We start from the raw sequence: 20,664 nt of genomic DNA, 5'->3' as shown, positions 1-20,664 counted from the left end.
CAATCTAAATTCCCCAACCTTTACCGACAAATTTTTCTATTTATTTCATTAAATCTGTGTTTGAATATATATTCTGATTTAGAGTAAGTCTAGCAAGTGTTTAAAAAATGGTAGAATCATGAGAAGTTCAGATTTGCATTTGTAAAGGAAACATCCACATCTATCAAGTAAGAAACAAACGTGATAAAAAAAAAGCACGGAAGTGCTGTCCGAATCATTCACAAGCGAACAGCGAGCACCCAGTGCTGCCGAGCATGCCAGGCTCACCTTTGGGGGAGCTGTCGCTCAGGACGAGGTCTTCGTGGCCCTGCTCCACAATCCTGATGACGAACACGGGGCGCCCATCTTTCTCCTCGATGGAGCACAGGTAGCGGCAGCGCCTGTTGGCGTAGCGTGTGCTCCAGTACAGCCGGCTGGCCTCGTAGCCGACGGGGAAGAGCGCCTTGGGGGAGTGGAAGGCCTGCATCTGCTGCGGGAGCAGCTGGCCGATGGTGTGGAAGATGAGGCTGCCCACACGGAAGGTGTGGTCACGCTCGCCGCGCTGCACGATGCTGGCGATCTGTCGCACCTCGTCCCGCTGCACGTACACCCTCCGGAAGACCGCGAAGTAGCTTAACTCCTGCTCATGAATTCCCTTTGGCTTGTGCATGGGACAAAGCATCGTCTTATCCTTGAAGAACATGCATTGTGCTTTCATGGCGCAGGTAAAGTGATAAACGTTGGTGCACCGCAGCCTGTGGCACCCGCTGGTGGCACCCATTTTGTGACAGAAGACACATTTCATGTGCAGGCCTCTCCGCAGGGCCAGTTCCACATTGATTAAGGCACCCGCCTGGGTCTCATAGACCTCCGTGGACCACAGAGCACAATTCAGGTGGACCCACAGGTCCAAGTCGAGGTTGAGCAGCCTGGCCGGCCCGTCCGTCACGCCGTCCCCTTCCTCATGGCAGAAGCAGCACTTGCGGTGGTCCCGGGGCACCGGCTCGGGCTTCAGGGACGTGCCCAGCTTCTTGAGGAACTCGTCGATCTCGTCCTCGCAGGGCGGGGGGAACGTGCCTTTGGGGACGACGATGTGAATGCTCCACTTCTTCCACTTCATTCCCCGCCACTTCTTAGTCACGGGCCTGCAGTCTTCAAGCCCCCCAGGGGCAGCTCGCAGCCGAGGCTTTAACTTGACTGTGACCTTCAGCTCATCCGGCTTTGCCTCCACTTTGGCTGCTTCAAAGGCGGGAGGGAAGGCGATGGGCGACGAGGCTGGGGGAGAAGCGTCCTCCTGGAGCTGCGGGAGGCAGTGCACGTCCAGGGCGGAGATGTGGTTGCTGTACTGGTGGGACGCCCGGGAAGGCGGCTCTTTTATCGGTGACTGGGGCAATGAAGGAATGGACTCCTGGCCAAGAGAGAAGAGTAATTCACAAGTTCTAAAAGCAATTTTTTTTTGTTGCAATGAGAAGCCAAGCAATAGAGTGTGACAGTGTGTGGCGGCAGGCGGGGGAGAGGGCCAGTGAGTGAGCGGTGCGGATTGAGGCCGGCAGCAGCCGTGTCGGACACCCGGGGGGTAAGCATGGAGAGCGAGGGCTGAGGGAGGGAGGCCTCCACGAAGCCCTAACTCCAAGCATCTCTGCTCCAATCCCTGCTCTGACATGCCTCTTTCTAACCATTACAAACCCAGAGAAGCTGGAGAATTTAATTTGCACAATGAACAGCCCTTCTGGTACATTGAGTAAGAGCTTCGAGAGAATCTTTTATGAGCATGTCCCCCGCTCTGAACCTCCTGTCTGCTCATCGTGGCTGCAGTATTGGCATAAATGTGAAAGGAAGGGAGAAGCCCCTGCAGTGAGCAATAACGGTTCTCTGAGGTGCCAGGCTGGAATCCAGCTGCTGAAAGAGTCCAACAGTTTCTCTTTAGGTCCAATCTCCTAAGCCAGGGGTCCTCAAACTTTTTAAAGTGGGGGCCAGATCACGGTCCCTCAGAGAGCTGGAGGGCCGGATTATATGAACTACTAATTCCTACTGTAACACCTCGGCTGCGCTCACTGCCCAAAAAACCTGGCGGGCCGGATCAGACTCCTCTGCGGGCCGCATGTGGCCCACAGGCCGTAGTTTGAAGACGCCTGGTCCTAAGCCAATGATGCCCCAGGTTCCCGCTTCTCAGCACCCCGTCCTGTGCCTCACGTAGAACCCAGAGGCAGGCTGCACTGCACGGACTGAGGAAACTGGAGACAAACATGCCTTCTCTCAGGGAGGCTAACAAACTCAGTTCAAGTCTAAACGTGTTTATCACGTCGCATGGCCTGCTGCCTCTTAAGATAAAGGAGCCCCCAGGACCTTCTCTCAAGAAAGACATAAGAGCGATGAATGACCGGCAGTGTTACAGGGGTGTGCAGGGGGAAAACTTTCCTCCACGCAAATGACTGGAAATACATTGTCCACACACAGATGGCCGACAGACTCGGGAAAAGATGCTCAGTATCAGTGATCATCAGGGAAACCAAATGAACACCTCACACCTGTCAGAATGACTGTCACTGAGAAATGAACAAACAAAACACACAGAAATGAATAAATGCCCTAGCCGGTTTGGCTCAGTGGATAGAGCGTTGGCCTGTGGACTGAAGGGTCCCAGGTTTGATTCCAGTCAAGGGAACGTCCCTCGGTTGGGTTGCAGGCTCCTCCCCGGCCTGGGCCCTGGTCAAGGGTACGTGCAGGAGGCAACCAATCAATGTGTTTCTGTGACATCAATATTTCTTTCTGTCTTTCTCTCTCCTACTCTCTCTAAAAATCAATGGGAAAATATCCTTGGATGAGGATTAAAAAGTAAAAAGTAAAAAGAAAAAAGAAAAAGAAAGAAATGAACAAGCAAGTGCTGGTGAGGATGTGGAGAAAAAGGAACCCTCGTGCATTTGGTGAGAATGCAGACTGTGCAGCAACTGTGGAGAACAGAATAGAACCCGGCCAGCAGGCCTCAGTGGCTGAGCATCAATCTATGAACCAGGAGGTCAAGGCTCGATTCCCAGGCAGGGCACATGCCCGGTTACAGCCCTGATCCCCAGTAGGGGTGTGCAGGGGGCAGCCGATCAGTGATTCTCTCTCATCCTTGATGTTTCTCTCTCTTTATTCTTCTCTGAAATAAATAAAAATGTATATATTTTTAAAATACCTAAAATTTCCACATCTAAAAATTAATATTGAGAAAAATGCAAGTCACCTATATTAAAAAAACAAACACAGCAGTATGGAAGCTTCTCAAAAATAAAAAATAAAAAAAATAGGACTACTATATGACCTGGCAGTTCCATTCTGGGTGTTTAGCTAAAGAAATCCAAACACTAATTTAAAAAGATTGCGTGGAGGACAGTTTTTCCCCATGAAGCCCCCTGTTCATAGCAGCGTTATTTACAACAGCCAGGACACAGAGCCAACTAAATGCCCATCAACAGACAAATGGACAAGAAATGTGGTGTATATCACTCAGCAGTAAGAATGAAATCGTGCCACTTGCAACAACATGATGGGCCTTAAGGGTATTATGCTAAGTGAAATAGGTCAGATAAAGACAAATACTGTATGACTCACTTACATATGGAATCTTTAAAGAAACAAGTAGATGAACAAACAAAAAGAAAAACAGAGACCAAATTGATGGTCACCAGATGGTGAGTTTTCCCATTGGGATAAGATCAATAAAAATAACATTTTTTAGTTATAATTAAGATATGTGTAACTAAGTAAAATTAAACATTTTAATATTAATGTTTTATTCAGTTCTGAACTTTTAAGACATAATTCAAGCTTATCCACTCGTCAAATAACTAATCGAATCTGGAATGGCAGCATGGATCGGGGTTGTTGGAACCGCCCTCCGCCTGAGCAGCACCAGCGTAGATTCCCCCACAGGAGCCCTGGGAACTTTTCACCCCGGCACACAGAAGTCACATGCGTTGGTTAACTGAAACTACTAATTTTACCTTGCTGTCTGAGAGTTTTGCTTGTACAGTCGATGAGTAAAGAATGAAGCAGTTATTACTACAAAAGACAATGTCCTTCTCCACTCTACTGGAGCTTTCGCAGGAATCCTGAAAAGCAAAGAAAAGTGTGTGGGAGTCTCAACAAGTCATCTATATATAAAAAATCCTAACATGCAAATAGACTGAACAGTGGAACAACAGAACAACCGGTCACTATGACATGTGCTGACCACCAGGGGATGTTTGCGGAACATGGTGGGCATCGATTGTGGTGGGATGGTGGAGCAGGTGACTGTCATCAGGGCGAGCCTCTGGTGGTTACTGAAAATTCTTTGCTCCTGCACACCTTGGTCCCACCGGGCACTCGCACTTGCTGCTGGTGCCCAGCTCTGGCCCTGGTAGCTTGGCACTGTCAGTGGGTGCAAGAGGCGGCTGCCAGCCCTGATCACCCCTCAGGGCTTCTCCACCTCTCCTGCTCCTGAGGAGCGGCCAGGGCCGGCAGCCATCTCTCGCACCCACTGCCGGCCCCTGGCACCAGTCCTGATTGCTCAGTGCCATCAATGGGTGTGAGCGTCAGCTGCCAATCCCAGTCGCCCCTAAGGGCTTCTCCCCGCCCCCCCCCCCCCCCCCCCCCAAAGGGTGATGGGGCAGCAGTTGCTGCTCATACCCATTCCTGGTGCCGGCCCCAATTGCTCCGTACTGGCAGCACATGGGAATGGTGGCAAGAGCGGGGCTGCCAGCAGATGGGAACACAGGGGACGAGGGCCACGACGGGAGGGGGTATGGAGATGGGCTTAGACCCACTCCTGTGCCCACCACAGCCTCGTGGCCCACAATTCCTCTCAAGGTGCATGAATGCATGCACTGGGTGCCTAGTAATTTAATAAAAACAAGATCATGTGCTGCTGGTTTTATCCTATGTTAAAGTGAAGCAGCTTCCTTTACAAGTAAAAAAGATGGCTGCATGTCTATTTAGCATAGTAATTTGACCAGAGAGAAAATAAGTTTATGAAAATAAACTTTAAATGTGTTTTCGTAATATCCGACATTAAGTCTGCTGAGCTGCTTGGTCTTAAATCTCATATACACGCTAAGGCTGCCCCCAGAAGTGCGTGCTCCATGGAGCCGCCATGGGGGCTCTGGGACCCAGGAGCCGAGCCCGGCGCAGGACGTGCCGGGAGATGGAGTGTCCAAGTACCTTGCTCACGAAGGCCAGGTCTCTGAGAGACTTGCGCACCCCGCCTCCGAGAACCACCACTTTGCAGTGACAGCACCACCGTGGTCTGAGTGCCTCGTTCTCCGGGACTCCGTGAGCAGCATCCCTGTAGCCAGAAAGACCTGAGGGCAAGAGCTTCATCAGTAACACAAAGAGGTGGTGGTGTCAAACTGTGCTATTTAACTGACCTAGATGATTCATTACTAATGAATAAAAATCTTATCTTCTAAGCACTGCATACGGGCATCTATTATGTGCATGGCACCAGGGTACGAATTAAGGGTCGCAGCCATTCTCAAGCAGCTGGGAAGAGAGCGGTGGGGGCTGGGCCAGGAAGGACCCGCAGCACGTCGCAGTGGGACTTAGTTCGTAGGGGAGAGAGGTCACCTTGGCTTAAGGGTTAAGATGATACAGAAACGTTTTGTGAGAGAAGAAGAGATACGTGTATGAGAGTCTTAAACACAAATGGACAAAGAGGGATGAGCAAAGTTCTGGGGCAAGATAAAAACCACAGGACTCATGTAGGGCATGACTGCAGGAAGCAAGGAGCAGGGAAAATGAGGGCGTCAGGAACAGCTAGGGATAGGAGTTCAAAACCCAACCCAGGCCACTCTGTCAGGGCTCAGAGGTGAGGTTAGAAGTGCTGAGCCCTCATGGCAGCTCCAGGCTAAAAACAGGCAAGGAAGGACCCACTGCAGAGGGGCGGACGCAGAGTGAAGAGGAGACTCGTCCAGAGGCTGGAGGGGCGAGGCCTGGGGAAGGGAAGACGCAGGGGAGCCAGTGGGAGTGGTGATGGGAGGAAAGGAAAAGCAGAGCTGCCAGTCCTCTGGGCATGGTGAAGCCAGCAGGGGTGGGACTGCTTAAAATGAAAGTGAAATTCTGAAGAGAATAAGCATAACTTCTGAGTGCAGAATGAATCTAAAGTGAACATGGAAACCAGCTCACCGTTGCTCGTTGGTGGAAATGGTACGTGGGGCGGCTTCAGCCGGTAAGAGCTTGCTAATCTGGGAGGGTGCGCAGATCCTGGTGGAGGCCCACGAAGAAATAAATGCTGTCGATACTCCAAACCTGGGTTTACTCTGTGGCTATTGATCAAACCCATGGAGGGACCGTCTGGAGCGTTACTAACCTCATAGCTGTTAGGAATTCGGACGTGAAGAAGGTTGGAAAACGCAGCCACAACGCTGCTGATGTTCTGAAAGAGAAAGGCAGGCGAGCACGTGTCACCACCCGGTGACTCACCGAGATGCTCCTACCTAGAAGTGCTGACTGCATGACAGTCCCTGCAGCCAGCCCCACAGCATCTACTTCCACTCAGGGCCTCAGGGAAACCCGTTTTATGGACCAGAATCTAAGTTACGTTTCCATCAACAGACGTGCTCCTGCGGGAACTCCTGTCGATGGCGAAGAGCACGGAACACTGCAGGTAACCAGTGCTGGACCGTGTGGTGTCCGGGACACACCAGGGAACGCGCCAGGCGGCACCTGCTTCACAGCTGCTCACACGTGTTGGGCGTGGACTCCGTGCCGCTCGGGACACCAGGCTGAAGCGTCCCGAGAACACAGGGCCTCGTGACAGCTGTGTTCTCTGGCCACCAGAATTCACACCATAAAAAACTAGTTTGGGCAGCAATGGAATGTCCTCACCGAACTAAGAGTTAAGAAACAGCTCAGCAATTCACTCCTGTTTGATACAAGCAGCTGCCACCTGAACAAGGTTTATATTTTGCTTCCACAAAATTGTACTATTCATAGCTGTTTGTCACGGCTTAATTTTCTATGTGTAAACGGTTACCCAGAGGTTTCTCTGTAAAGAGTTCTCTAACACAGCGTTTTTCAACCGCTGTTCCGCGGCACGATGTTGCCTGGTGTGCCGTAGGTGCAGACAAGACAAGAATTTTATAATTTTTCGCTATTTTGTTTACTTAATATTTCATAATAAAGTAATTATAAAATACTTTCTTTGTGTTTATTTGATTCCTATTCAAGAGAATTACTTTATATATAGTCAATATAGGCACAGAGTTAAATTTTTTAACATTTTCTAATGGTGGTGTGCCTCGTGATTTTTTTCATGAAACAAGCGTGCCTTTGCCCAAAAAAGGTTGAAAAACACTGCTCTAACATACACATCCTTTGATTAAAAAATGAGACCTCTAACTTATGCCTTTTAACCTGGACTTAGGCTCAGACCAATCTGATGCTTGTTTGCAGCACCCCACGCAGCCAGGTGTCTAAGTGACAACACCCCAACCTGACCTCCCTCCTGTCTCCTCCGGACCCGCGATACCGCTTCATGCAAAGCCGAAGGGACACTGCCGGGCGCCGGGGCCCTGTGAGCTCACCTCAGCAGCTGCTGGATGCAGAGTGATGGCCACAGAGATCAGGCCCGACCTGGGGCCGTTTGGGGAAGAACCGAAAGGTGGCGAGAAGAAGAACGTGCCTGGCTCAGTTTTAATGTCATTCCGTCTAGACTCAGGACCTAAAGGGGGGAGGAAGGGGAAGGAGAAAGGAAAGGAGGGAGACAGACAGGGAAGACGAAATGTTAATGTTTTTCAAAACCAAAACGTGAGCTTTAGTAGATGAGCACGCTGCCAGAAAATGCCGCTAGGTCTCCTACCTTTCCCAGCACTGCTGGGGAGAATCGGAATGATGGGGGATGGCACAGGCTCGGGGGGCTCCTCTTTGACCAGGGACAAATCAGGGTATCTGCTCACTTCCATCCCCACCACACTCTCAGGAGAGGATGAGGGGACAAAGCTGTCGGGAGTGTCCCGATCAGCACCGTGGTCCTGCATCCTACAAGAAAAATTAATGCGACACATCAACGTGGGCCCCCTCCTCCAGTGGGACCGTGAGGTTCTCTGGACACGGCAGTGGCATGAGAAGCTAAAGGTTACCAAGGAAACCAGGGTTGGAGGACAAGTGTGGTCTCAGGCTAAACAGTGTGGGACACCCATGAACCTGTGTGGCCGCTCCTCCCGCGGGAGATGCTGCCTGCCAGAGGAGCCGAGCACAGCCTCCAGCCCGGGTCCTGGGGAGGCCGGCACGGGTGCCCACTGCCGGTGCCCAGCACACCAGGGGCCACTGCCCCCAGCTGCTCTGCCGCAGGCTTCCATTTCTGGCAGAGGTCCCAGGAGGAAAAGGAGACCTGGCTTCTCAGTCTGAACTAGTCACTTCTCCGCTCTGGTCCACAGCTGCCTCATGAACAAACTCAGAGCCGTGGACTAAGTGATGCCGCATCAAGCAGAAGGCAGTTCTCAAACCTCCAGGGAGAGGGACCTGGCCGTCCCCAGTCAGATTCCTAGGACTGAAGAACTGACACAAGGAAGCCACGACTGTCCAGGAAAGTCCTGAAACAACACCTCTGAGGCCTGTGGCCTGCTTCTACTTCAGACTCTGCGAGCATCAATGAGCCAAACCAATCACCTCCACAGTTTGTAAAGGACAATGATCTTTTGAAATATTTTACATGGTAATTCCCTTTGCCTTAATGTCTATCTGATTTTTATTTAACTTATTATAAGGGATTTCAACAGTTCACAAACCAATTTTGTTTAATAGCAAGGATGCTTTTTTAAACTTTGAGTTCTAAAGAAAACTATTCACCAAATTTTGCCCCTTAACTGTTCTTACAGGGTATTCCCACGACATCATCACACATGCGTCCATACATTACACAAGTATGGGACAACTATACAATGCTGTGACAGAAAGAGCGCCTGCCTTAAGTCCTCCTGGTTATTGTGAGGCGGAGTGGGCAGGGACGCTGGCACATCCACGGTCTTGGGGCCCTGAGCAATGGCTCTGGCCAGCAAGTCGTCCTGGGCTCGGAACGGCAGGTGGAACGGTTTAGGTCCGAGGGTTTTGGTAACTGGAAACACAAACACACATTTAGTCAGGACTGCTGATGGGAAGAACATCGCAGCCCTTCCCCTTCCGCGGGCAAAGCACACTCCTCAGAGTCCCAGTGAGGTCCCCGGCGTACCTTCGTGGCTCACTAACACTCCTGCTTTTCCAGCAAGCTCTTCAGTTGTCGCAAAGCCATTTGCCATCTTCTGACAGGCCATAGGAGGTGGTGTAGGAGGAAGAGAGGCAGGGGGTGTTGGAGGATTACTTAAATTATTCTGCTGCAGGAGACCAAAAAATTTTAAATTACATGCTACTGAGCAATAAGCCAAGACCTCGTAAAATATAGTTCTGTGAATTCTTAGCACATGAATGTCATCAAGGTGCTCTTCCTCCCTAACTCACACCAAGAAGAAAAACAAATGTCCATGGCCAAGAGGCTTTCCAGTGGGACAAACACCCATGACAGAGAGCACACTGTCACCCACTTAGTTGGCCCGGCCTGAGTGCTCAGCTTTGACAGTAAGAAGCAAATTTACATTATGCCCGATTCAATCCTATACAACGCTTTTCAAGCTGAAGCCAGTGAACAACAGTTTTAAAATTCAAGCAATGAATTGTAAAAAGTTCTCAAAAATTCCTTTATTTAATTCTCATTAAGATATGCCCCAGTTCTACAAAAAATTGAGAATTTGTGGCCCTAATTTTATTATTGCAACTCACATCCTAGATATTAGAATCTGGATTGTCCAAAACCTCTATGCAAAAGCAGGCGCAATAATACTAAAATGACTAAGTCATTCACAAATGTAGTTCCTTCTCCAAACATTTCTCCTTGCTTCACCTTTGTCACCAATTTGTCATTTACTTTTTCTTTTTATTGATTTCAGAGAGGAAGGGAGAGGAAGAGAGAGGTAGAAACAATGATGAGAGGGAATCATTGATTGGCTGCCTCCTGCACATTGGACCAAGCCCCATGTGCCCTTGACCGGAATCGAACCTGGGACCCTTCCATCCGCAGGCCAACGCTCTATCCACTGAGCCAAATCGGCGAGGGTTGTCATTTATTTTTGATTGTGGGAATCTACTAGTAACAACATGCAAATCAAGTGCAAGGTGAAATGCTAATGTGACAGAGAGCCAGGGTTTCATGAAGACGAAGTTGTGTGGAGAACAGCCTGCAGCAGAACAGAAGGCATTACGAGAGGCAGGCAGCTCTCGCTGAAGAGAAAGCCAGCACCAGCATACAAGAGCGCACCAGAAGCAGGCAGAACAATCAGCGAGAAGAGAAGTCCTCAGGAGAGCTGGTGACAGCTCTCCAACACTGTTGCAAAAAAGATGTGTTTTTGCAGAAGTTAGATGTAAAATGAAGAGTGTATAATAAGGCTATTATGAAACTTGGTTTAAAAAAATAATACTGAAAGATAAACTTGATTAGGTTTGATATTTTAGTAGTCTAAGCATTAATGCATAATTGCAGTTAATACCTAATTAAATAAAATACATTTAAAAATATTTTTCATTTAATTTTTCAGGGTAAATTCCTAACTATATTTTTAATCCTCATTATTTATTATTTAGATTTGTTTTAAGACTTAATAAGGTTATAGGGAAATACATGAGACAAAAGTAGGTTCACAGTTGCTCGTGTGGAAAATAATTCCATAATTAGTAAGTAATAATACAATAATAAACTACTTTGATGCTCATAACTGTAAACCTACTTTTGCCCCACCCTGTATTTTCTCTGCCATGAAAATACATAATGGATATTTTCCACAATTTTTAATCTTTCCTATACAAAAATCTCAAATGTTCACATCAGAAACACTTCACCAGAAAAATGTTAACCTTTAGCTAAACTGAACTTTAAGTGGAACTTGGAAGATTAGACGTAAACTAGACGGAAAAAATGAGACAAGCTCTGCCAATGCTGCTATGTATCCAGCGAGGAAGCGAGGTGACACCTTGGCAAAGAAACATACCTTGTAGATCAACTGAGAATAGTAATCCGAAACCCCGTCAAGGGTAGCACTGCCAAAAGTTCCTAGAAGTCGATTCCCACTATTAAATTGGCCACTGCCATAAGGAAGAAAGTGCGCAAAGTTCACTCCAATGATTGGTTCCATTAGAGGGAGCAGAGAGAGCTGCTATTAAAAAACACATTTAAGAGTAATGTACACGGCAAACAAAACAGGGCGATTCTCAACTTTTCTAAGACCCGAGGCAACTTAGTCAAACAGGCTTGAGAAAAATAAAGCTTAAAATTTTCAAGTATCAAAATGCTGGAATAAGTGAGACTGCTGAATCTTTAAGATCTACTTTAAAATAAGCTCCACTCTGGTCTGTTTTAAGGAGACGCTGCCAGGCATCTAACAAGGAAACTATGACCATATCTTTGCTCAGCAAGAGCCATGGTGTGGACCAGGCCGGGGGCCCAGTGGCATCGCTGAGGCCTTGCCCCACCTCGGTGACCATTACAAGGTCCGAGAGCAGCTGCACGTCTTGGTGTTTGGACTCACAAGTACGTGGTCAGAGTGCCTGGTGCTGAGCGGCTGCCCTGACCATCACCTGCCAATGCACTTGTATGTGCTCTCTGGGGCCAATAGGACAGGCTGCAGCTTTGCAAACAGGAACTCACTGGGTCCTTGCTGAGCTATCCTATCCCTGTAACTCTCTATTTTAGGGCTACATAGGCATTTGATGTTCTCACATCCGGGCATGGTTACGGGGCTGGGAAAGGCTCACCTGTTTCAGGCGGGTACAGGTGTCTCTGGAAGAATACACAGCTTGCTTCTCCTCCTCATCCTTTCTCCTTTTCTTTGAGCGAGGAGCTGCCTTCTCCCCTGTCCTCTGGGTCCGTTTGCCTCGTGGTTTCTTGGTTTCACCTCCTCCATCTACTTTTGGCAGCTGGTTGTTGCCACATCCAAAACTACCTTGCGTGTGAGCTCCCAGAGTTTGCTAATGTGGTTGGAAAAGTTAAGAAGTAAGTGGACTGTTCACACGTGGATTTGCACTTCATGCGAATCCCTGACACACATTCCTAGCATGGGGAGTAAAATTCAGAAGGGGAGACAGTGGCATAGAATGCTCTCACTGTTTTCTGAAAATACCATCCCTTTCTGCAAACATTCTCCAGTGTGAAGTCTGAGCTACAAAGATGAAGGCAAAAGCACAACTCCGAAGCTGGCTCCTTTCTCTCCCAGAGGAAGCACTGCTACAGCCTGTCATGGAGCACGGCCAAGCCGAGCCGTGCCAAGCTGTGCCATGCCTGAGCTGAGCAGACAGACCAGAGCTCCAGTCTCTGCTGTGGCCTGCACACAGGGTCTGGCTGAGCTGTCCTGGGCTTCCCTGCAGTGAGCAGGACCGTGGCAGACTCCAGAGAAGCCTTACCTTGCACACCTCTCGTTGAGAACTGGCCTCAGATCAATAAACAACCAGCACTGGTCATTCAGAGCAGCTCCCAATCATGCATTTGACTCACTACCTATTGCTGTTTACTTAGAACCGATGAAAAAGAACACATGTGATAGCAAGCAAACCTTTATTTACTTTTGTCTTTACAATTAACAAGTGAGAATAAATCGGTCCTTGAAGAGGTAATGCTATTGATACCTAAAAATACAGAATTTTTTTTAAGGGCCATTATTTATAAATTTGCTATAGGTAACTATAGCTGCTGAACTTTTTTTTAATGAATCTTAGAGGATTTTGAAGATTTAGTTTCCAGTTATAATCTAAATGGCTTAGAGCACGGACAGCAAATTTTTCTGCAAAGCGCCAAGAAGTAAAGATTTTAGCCTCTGTGGGCCATACAGCATCTGTCCAAGCTACTCCGTTTGCAGCCCAATACTGCCCAGGCAGCCATGGTTAACCCACCAATGACAAGCTTGGCTGTGCCCCAATAAAACTTAAATACATGGACATTGAACCTTCAATCTGGTGTAATTTTCACATGTTGAGAAATATTACTCATTAGATTTTTTTTCCAACTATTTAAAATGTATAAGCCATTCTGAGCTCATACAAAGAAGAGGTGGAAGCAGGCTCAGACTGCCCACCCACTTGGCCGGACCGAGGTTCTCAAAGGCAATCACTACCGCAGAGGGTCACCACCTGATTGGGTTGGAAATGCATGTCCTCTGGCCCCATCCACACCTACTGAAACAGACACCTGTGAGTGAGGGCTCCAGGCAATTCTGACACATTAGTTCGGGGAGCCTCAGTCCTAGAGCCGTCCTCTGCATATGTATAGGGATTACCTGGGATCTTATGAGGACATGTTGGAGGTCTGTGTTGGGCATGGGATTCTGCATTTCTGAAAAAGCTCTGGGTGAGGTCACACTGCTGATCCCAAGGACTGCAGTCCGCAGAGCTAGTGCCTGAGATTGCTCCCTGGCTTCCAAGAGACTAACACATAACCACTTACGTAAGTGTAGTGGACTAGGCACAGACATTACCTCTAACCTTCACAACCACCCCTTAGAAAGTTTCACAGAATACATTTAACTACAGAAGAACACAAAAATAATCGGAAAGTGTGCCTGAGATTAAAGAGTCAACATTTCGTCCTAGAGGGTTTGTCTCAGTGGAGCAATGGCTTGCAGACTGAAGGATCCTGGGTTCAATTCCAGTCAAGGACTCGTACCTAGGTTGCAGACTCGATCCCCAGCCCTAGTCAGGGTGCATGTGGGAGGCAACCTATCAATGTGTCTCTCTCACATTGATGTTGCTCTCTCTCTCCCTCTCCTTTCCTCCCTAAAAATCAATGGAAAAATGTCCTCGACAAGGATTAAAAAACAAAAACAAAAGCCAACATTTTAATGTATGTTTGCGGTCTTTTATGGGTGCCCTATATGTATTGTTAAAAATACAACAGATTGAAAAATTAAAAAAAATAAAACACACACACACACACACACAGACACCAGATTGCACTTTGCTTTCTATTGTTTAGTTGCTGCTTTTTAAACTTGACAGGTTCCCCATGACATTGAACAGGCTGCACAAAGCCCTGTATGTCATTCAGACTTGGAGACATTAAATAATGATTTAATCAATAGCTGCTGGAGTCTAGGTTGTTTTCTTTCTCTCATTTTTCTCTGTTAGTAGAAACAGGACCTTAGCTATTCATGTAACTACATCTTGGCACATATTAGAATCTTATATTCCTGATACCAGATTCCTAAATGTGCAATTGTGGGTCAAAGGTATGAACCTTTTATAAAATGTTACAAGCACCGTTTGTGCTTCAGCTTCTGTAATCCTGCGGAAAACCCACACAGCAGGGGATGCAGACGAGGTACAAAAAGGCTGCTTCCCAGGACCCCCGGGAGGTGCCGAGGCACGGACTTCTCAGTGGGAGTGGTGGGGCCCTCCACATGCCGACGAGGAGGGCGCCCCTCTCCTAATCCCAGCTGACGCAGAGAAAACAGTGGAGAAGCACTGGGCCTATCCAACTACTCCACAGCGATTCTGCCGTGCATGGGACTACAGATCACCGAATTTCATCGTCTGCCAAGTGGGACTAAATAATGATATGTCAGGACAAGTGCTCCACACGGGAACTGTGTGCCTGCTCCTGCGACCCCCCCAGTGGACATGAGAATGTAACAGAACCCAAACATTCACACATACATAACTAATCTCACCCCTTTCTCTGCCTAATCGCCATTGTTAGGACTTCACTTCACTACCCGAGTGCTGACTCCTTGCTAAGCACTGTATCAGGCCCCGAGGACCAAGTGCGCAGAGGCAGGCGTGCCCGTTGGGAAGCGGGTGCGGTGGGGAGGACACCACAGACAAGGCGACGTGGCATAGGGGCAGCAAGACGTGTTTGAGAAAGGCGCCTGGAGAAGACGGTTCCAGAACGGAGTTCTCAAAGGAAAGATATTGGCTGGATGTACACCAAGGGGAGCTGCGGGCGACACAGCACGTGGGAGGGTGCGGACATAAGGGCAATCAGGCTCTGCAAGAGTTCACTGTCCCCAGGGGCAGCAGGCAGCTGGAGCCTGGGCATCCCTGCTGGTGACAAAGAGGCTGCGAAAGTATTATCGCTAACAGAAATTGACAAAAATTACATCTATCTATCGACTCAGCAGCCACCCTCTACTGACCAGTCAGACAAGAGGAAAGAGACAACACTTGCCTAAAGCTAGGCTCTCTACACTAGACACAACTGTGAAAGACAGAAACGCACAGTGGGAAAGCTTATGAATACACAGGAACATACTACAGCTTCTGAAAGACAAAGAAGCAAAACTGCTCCTGTGACACAGGAACCCCAGTTTGAGAACCATTTCAGGGAAGTTCATCAAAATGCAGGGGCTGGAGTCTTGTAAAGATGTATTTATACGGCCCTTCGTAAAAGGGGAAAATAAAACCAAAAGCGCACCAAAGAGCCAACTACTGACACATGAAAGGGGACAAAGGTAAAGGAGCACCGTGTTAGAACTGCGTTTGTGTAACATCACGTGTTAATACATGTGATACGGGGCTGCCCGAGCCCAGGAAGCCACGGTGCGGTCACTGGAAAACACACACTTTCCCAGTAAGAGTCACAGGCCTTTACTTGTTTGCTTTCGTTAGAGCTGCCTGATGTGGGAAGAAATCAGGGCACAGGCCCAGCTTACATCGGAAAAGCATCACCCTGCCTCTGAGTTTTGAAAAACAGACACATAGATGTTAAGTGATGGTTTGTGTACTTTATGTCAGAACGTGGGATCTGTGAAGGCAAAGACAGGAAATAAGCGGTCCTGGCGAGCCGGAAGGCAGCGGAGGGCGGCATGAACGCTGGGGCCCACCGGCTCCCCCACCGCGGAAGCAGACGGCGGCCGCAGGCCTCACTTACCGGTGCCGCGGCGGGCCTCGGCCTCTCGGCCGGCCTGCTGGCCTTCGCGCTGTCATCTTGCGGGCAGCCGGTGCCTTCAGGTTTCGGGGCTCCGAGGGCGGCGGCCTTCTTGTTTTTCAGCAGGTGCTTCAGAAGCTCGTTGCCCACGTCGCCTTTGGCAGCAGGGGGCGGGCTCTGCCCTGCGGAGGTGGCACAGGCCACGGTCTCTACGGCCTGACCCCCCGCCGGTCCCTCTGCGGGAGGCCCCTCGGGGCCCGGGCGCTGCTGGGGCTCGGCCAGCTCCGGCGTGGCCTCGTCAGCCGCGCCCGCGGGCTGCGTGTCGGCCGCTGCAGGGGTGGGCGTCCGCGGACCTGGGGCTCCCTGGGAGGACTCCTCGGGGGGCGAGCCGCTTTCCGGGCCTGCACACGCCTGGCCTGCAGCCGCGCTCGGAGCCGACGAGGCAGCTGCCTCCGCAGGCTCGGGCTCTCCTTTCAGAGGAAGCTCGCCGGGCGTGGGGGCTGTGGGTGTGAAGGTAGATTCAGGGACACTCGGGGTCGGCGGAGCAGTTATGTCTGAGTGTGGAGTGGACGGTGCCTTGGTGGATTCCACGTCATCATCTTTCTTCTTTTTCCTTGTTCTTTTCTTCTTCCCCTTCTCCTCTGGGATGATATCAGAATACAGCTGAATGAGAGACTGGGCCGATCCGGGGTAACCTTGTCCATGGGTTAAGGCAGGGTCTTGGCCACAGGGGAGACTGCTGTTGGCTCCCGGCGATGCTGTGGGCAGGGCAGGTGTGAAAGGAGCCCTCACGGGGGACTGCTGGAAGCCGGCCCTGGGGAGACTGCTGTGCGCCTGCTTACCGGGGTGGAAGGTTGGGCTCCCGCCAGGAATTGACAGCGAGTCAGGGACCAACGAGGGGGGTCCTATCTGTCTTCGCTCGTTGGTCTGCATGAAAGTTGGGGTGGGGGGTGAATTCACAGACCCTTGGGGCATGCTCTGCTGCTGCAAAACCTGGCCCACCTGCTGCTGCTGCTGCGGAGACTGCTGAAGGGGCCGCGGGGGCTGCAGGAAGTCACAAGGCAGGTCAGGGCCGTAGAACGGGGCCTGTGGCATGGCTGTCCTTGCGCTCAATTCCGGGCCCGGCAGGCCATGCTGCTCAAGCTCCATCCTCTGCTGCAGGGCCCTCTGGCGGTCCACCTCCTGCATGAGCTGGATTCGCTGCCTCTCCTGCTGCTCCCGGAGCCGCTCTTTCCGTTCCCGTTCTTGAAAACTTTCACTAAAGGGGTTGTTGTCATCGAACTCCACCCGTGGAGGCGGGCCGCTCTGTGGATTTGCATTGGGCACTGTCCCCGGGGCCGATGTGCAAGTTTTCATCGGTAATTGGGCAACTGGAGGCTGGACTCGGGGAGGGTTCAGGGGGAGGTGAGCAGGGGTGCCGGGAGGCTGCCATCCGGGTAAGCTGGGCATCCGCGCAGGGCTGGTGTGGCCAGGAATGACAGCTGAGTGCTGCAGTGGCTGAGCCACCAGGGGGAAGGTGGGCTGGCCCATGGCGGGTGGGGCAGCTCCGGGAATGAGGGGCGGCACCCTGGGCATGACAGCGGGCGGGGCCAGTGCATGCTGCTGCTGCTGCTGCTGCTGCTGCTTGATCCGGTAATCCTCCATCAGCTCCGCGTGCTCCTTCTGCTGCTTCCGGATCTGAAAGAAGAGTTAAATCCCGCTCATGACGGTGCTAAGGTACCCAAGGGCTCGGGGTTATACCGAAAGCAGTTCCACCTTAATACAGGCAGAAATATTTGGCTTAGGCAAAGGGCAAAATCACAAAAAAGTGGATTGATATGCATTAACTAAAGAGTGTCAAACTTTTTTAACAATAGAATTTTTCTATCATCTGTAAAATTTCTTTACTTATGAAATACCAAAAACAAATTCAAATAATTTTCTGAAATGAATAGTAAGAAACCTTACTGTGAAAGTCAGACTATTTAAACTGCACAAAACAATAAAAACGCCACAGGAATTTGTTCACTGCGACACCGTAGAAGTGACATTAGTATACAGTTTAGAGTAACTGTGAGATTTAACTCAAACTTACCACTGAAACATGTTACAGTTTCACCTTCTCTATATACAAATTAGCTCCATGTGTGAGGATAATTAGTAGCATGTGTTCCACACCCTCCCCCAAAGGGTAAAGACGACTGGAAAACTGCCTTTACAGCTCATGTGCTCAGTGATGATTCTGAAATCTGTACAGGCCAAGGTACCGTCTGAATGGCTCCTAGTAGCCCTGACTGTGTCCGTTACTTCATTCCACAACCTGTGCCCAGTGCGAGATACCAGTCTCATCCCAAGGACACTGCCTGAGTCCTGAGGGCGCATGGCCTCCCTGAGGGGGTGGGAGGCGGAGGCTCTGCGTGACATTAGCATCCTTCAAAACCACTCCAGTTTTGGATGTGTGCACATTACACCAGCAGTTCTAACAGCTTCCCTGGCCAACTGGCACATTCTCTGCACGTGATGGTTCTGACCTGCTCTCCAGTAGCTGTGTAACTTCTAACTTATTTTCTTATCTTTTCTGACCAGTTTACTGGCATTGGATTGGGGAAGCAGTATGATAGTCATCGAATACCTCCGTACTTGGAAAATAGAAGGTGGTGGTCCCTGCCTTTCCCAGGACATTTAAAAATACTTCAGCAAATGCTTACCTTACTGAGATACAATGGGTGTTGACAACTATACAGTAACAGAAGACATGCCACTTTCCAAGTTCAGTATTAGCTTCTAAACAGGATTTGATGCATGGATATAAAATTAGGCCCTTAGCATAGAGAAGTGATAGCAATACACTGAAGGCAATGAAAATGCTAAAATTACTTTATAAGAAATACCCGAAAACATTTACTTGCATAAGCACAAACCCAGAGAGTAAATTTCAAGAGAAAAGAAACCTCTTGCTCTAGATTAGCACCAGCATAGCTCGCAGAAAAGTCATTGGCGTCGAAACCCCTAATTCAATAGTCCGTGTTGGGTGAGTGAGCACGCGCCTACCTCTGCGCGGACTCAGGTCCCTCGTGTGCGCCCTGGTTAGTACGTCTTTGGAAGGTGGTAAGAGAAGGCTGTCTACCAGTGTTCATTACACAGAAAACACTCCAATGTGTCAGCTTGAGTGCCTCCCCTTCTATAATTACATTTAGATTGCTTTTCAATTTTACTTTAAAAGTTAAAATACACAGTTAGAAGCCAAGGTGACCTTTTGGGTGTACAATTGCATTAATGTTACGTAGTTAACGCACAGAGACATTGGTGTAGCTATCGCCACAATCAAGATACAAAAAACTCCTTCATGTGACCCACCCCTGAGCAGTCACACCTCCCTCCCTCATCCCTTAGCCCTGGAAACCTCTAGAGCCAATTTTTATCACTCTGTTATTCCAAGAATATTAAACAAATAGAGTAGCCTGCAACATTTGGGGATTAGCTTCTTTTACTCAGTGTAGTGTTCTCAAGATCCATTTAAGTAATTCTGTGTAGTACTCCACTGTGTGGATACACAACACTGTTCAACAATTCCCCACTGAAGGATACCTGGGCTGTTTCCAGGTTTTGGTGACTATGAATAGAGCTCTTATAAATATTTGTGTACAAGCTTTCGTGTGAATCCAGTTTTTAATACGTAGGAGTGGGCTCTTAGTTCAACTTGAACAGTTACTGTTTAATTTTAAATAAAAAGTTAAAAGTATAATTGACTTCAGTGATCTTTTTGAGGAATATCTGGTTTGTAATGAAAGATAACAGCAGAATGGTTTCATTTTTTAGGAATGAGTACTTTTCATAATATACCAATGTACAATATCTTTGAAATATTAATAAAAATACTATGAAAATGAATCACCAGAATGACTCAAATGCTCTGAAATTTCACTGGAAACCAGGGAACTAAAGACAATGGGGAAGCAAAGGTCAACTCCAAGTGAACAAATCCTTCTGGGGCCCAATCTTGTTCTGCCTGAACCAGGGTTCCCCGTGCGCTCTGTGCTCAATGGAGCTGAGGACCCTGAGGAATTTCTTAGGCGGGAAAGTACCTGGATTTCCCTGGCTGTCCCAGAGTTCACACCGGAGTGTGGAAGCGGCTCCTCTGGGTCAGGTTATGAATTAATCTCTTCAGTGGCACTTACTAAATATGTGCTGTGTGACCACTACTTCAGGAACAAAACTGGCTGTCATTTCCTAGGTCAGTGAGGTCCACGAAGGTCTGCCCAGCACTAATCAAGCCCTGCGCCCACTCGCTAGCGCCTGCCCGCCGTGCAGACCGGCCATTACCTGCTCCAGCTGCTTCTGAACCATGCTCTGCTGCTCAGTCACATGCTTGAGCTGCTCCGCGTCCTCTTCTGGGAACTCCCGCCCGGCCTTCTTGGCGGTGCGCTGCTTGGCCGAGAGGGCCTTCTTGGATTTCCTGTGGGCTCCTATCTGTTCTTCCAGGTACTTCTGCTGCATCTGGAGCAGCTGCTGGGTCTCCTGAAGCCACTCTTCGTACTGCTTCCGCTGAGAGTCATCTGAGGGGATAATAAAATTCAGCTCTGTTACTTTTCTAGAGCCCAATGTAAAAGTTACACAAACCCACTTTTATAAGGAAATGCACTTTGCCATGACCTTGTAATAGGTACTCTGAAAACATGATACTAAACATTGACCATAATGTAACTATAATGTAGGAGATTTTAGGAAAGTATTTTTTTTTTGGAGAAAACCAAAGAATACATGTTTTTAGCTCACAGGCTATCTTCATACTTATCAAGACTATAATT

General features: G+C 49.0%; 1 protein-coding gene across 1 annotated transcript in view; it reads right to left on the bottom strand.

Moving 5' to 3' along the window:
• The window catches only part of KMT2C (lysine methyltransferase 2C), a 240,541-nt gene that overhangs the window by 11,490 nt on the left and 208,387 nt on the right, over positions 1–20,664 (bottom strand). The window contains 11 exon segments of the mRNA XM_036412645.2: positions 268–1,387; positions 3,966–4,073; positions 5,164–5,303; positions 6,127–6,376; positions 7,527–7,663; positions 7,802–7,980; positions 8,908–9,055; positions 9,170–9,311; positions 11,779–11,991; positions 15,881–17,554; positions 20,180–20,412. Of these exon segments, the coding sequence (XP_036268538.1) occupies positions 268–1,387; positions 3,966–4,073; positions 5,164–5,303; positions 6,127–6,376; positions 7,527–7,663; positions 7,802–7,980; positions 8,908–9,055; positions 9,170–9,311; positions 11,779–11,991; positions 15,881–17,554; positions 20,180–20,412 (4,344 nt within the window).

Source organism: Pipistrellus kuhlii, unplaced genomic scaffold (genome assembly GCF_014108245.1).
Source record: "Pipistrellus kuhlii isolate mPipKuh1 unplaced genomic scaffold, mPipKuh1.p scaffold_m20_p_47, whole genome shotgun sequence".
Lineage (NCBI taxonomy): Eukaryota > Metazoa > Chordata > Mammalia > Chiroptera > Vespertilionidae > Pipistrellus > Pipistrellus kuhlii.
This window is presented reverse-complemented; position numbering and strand designations above follow the sequence as displayed.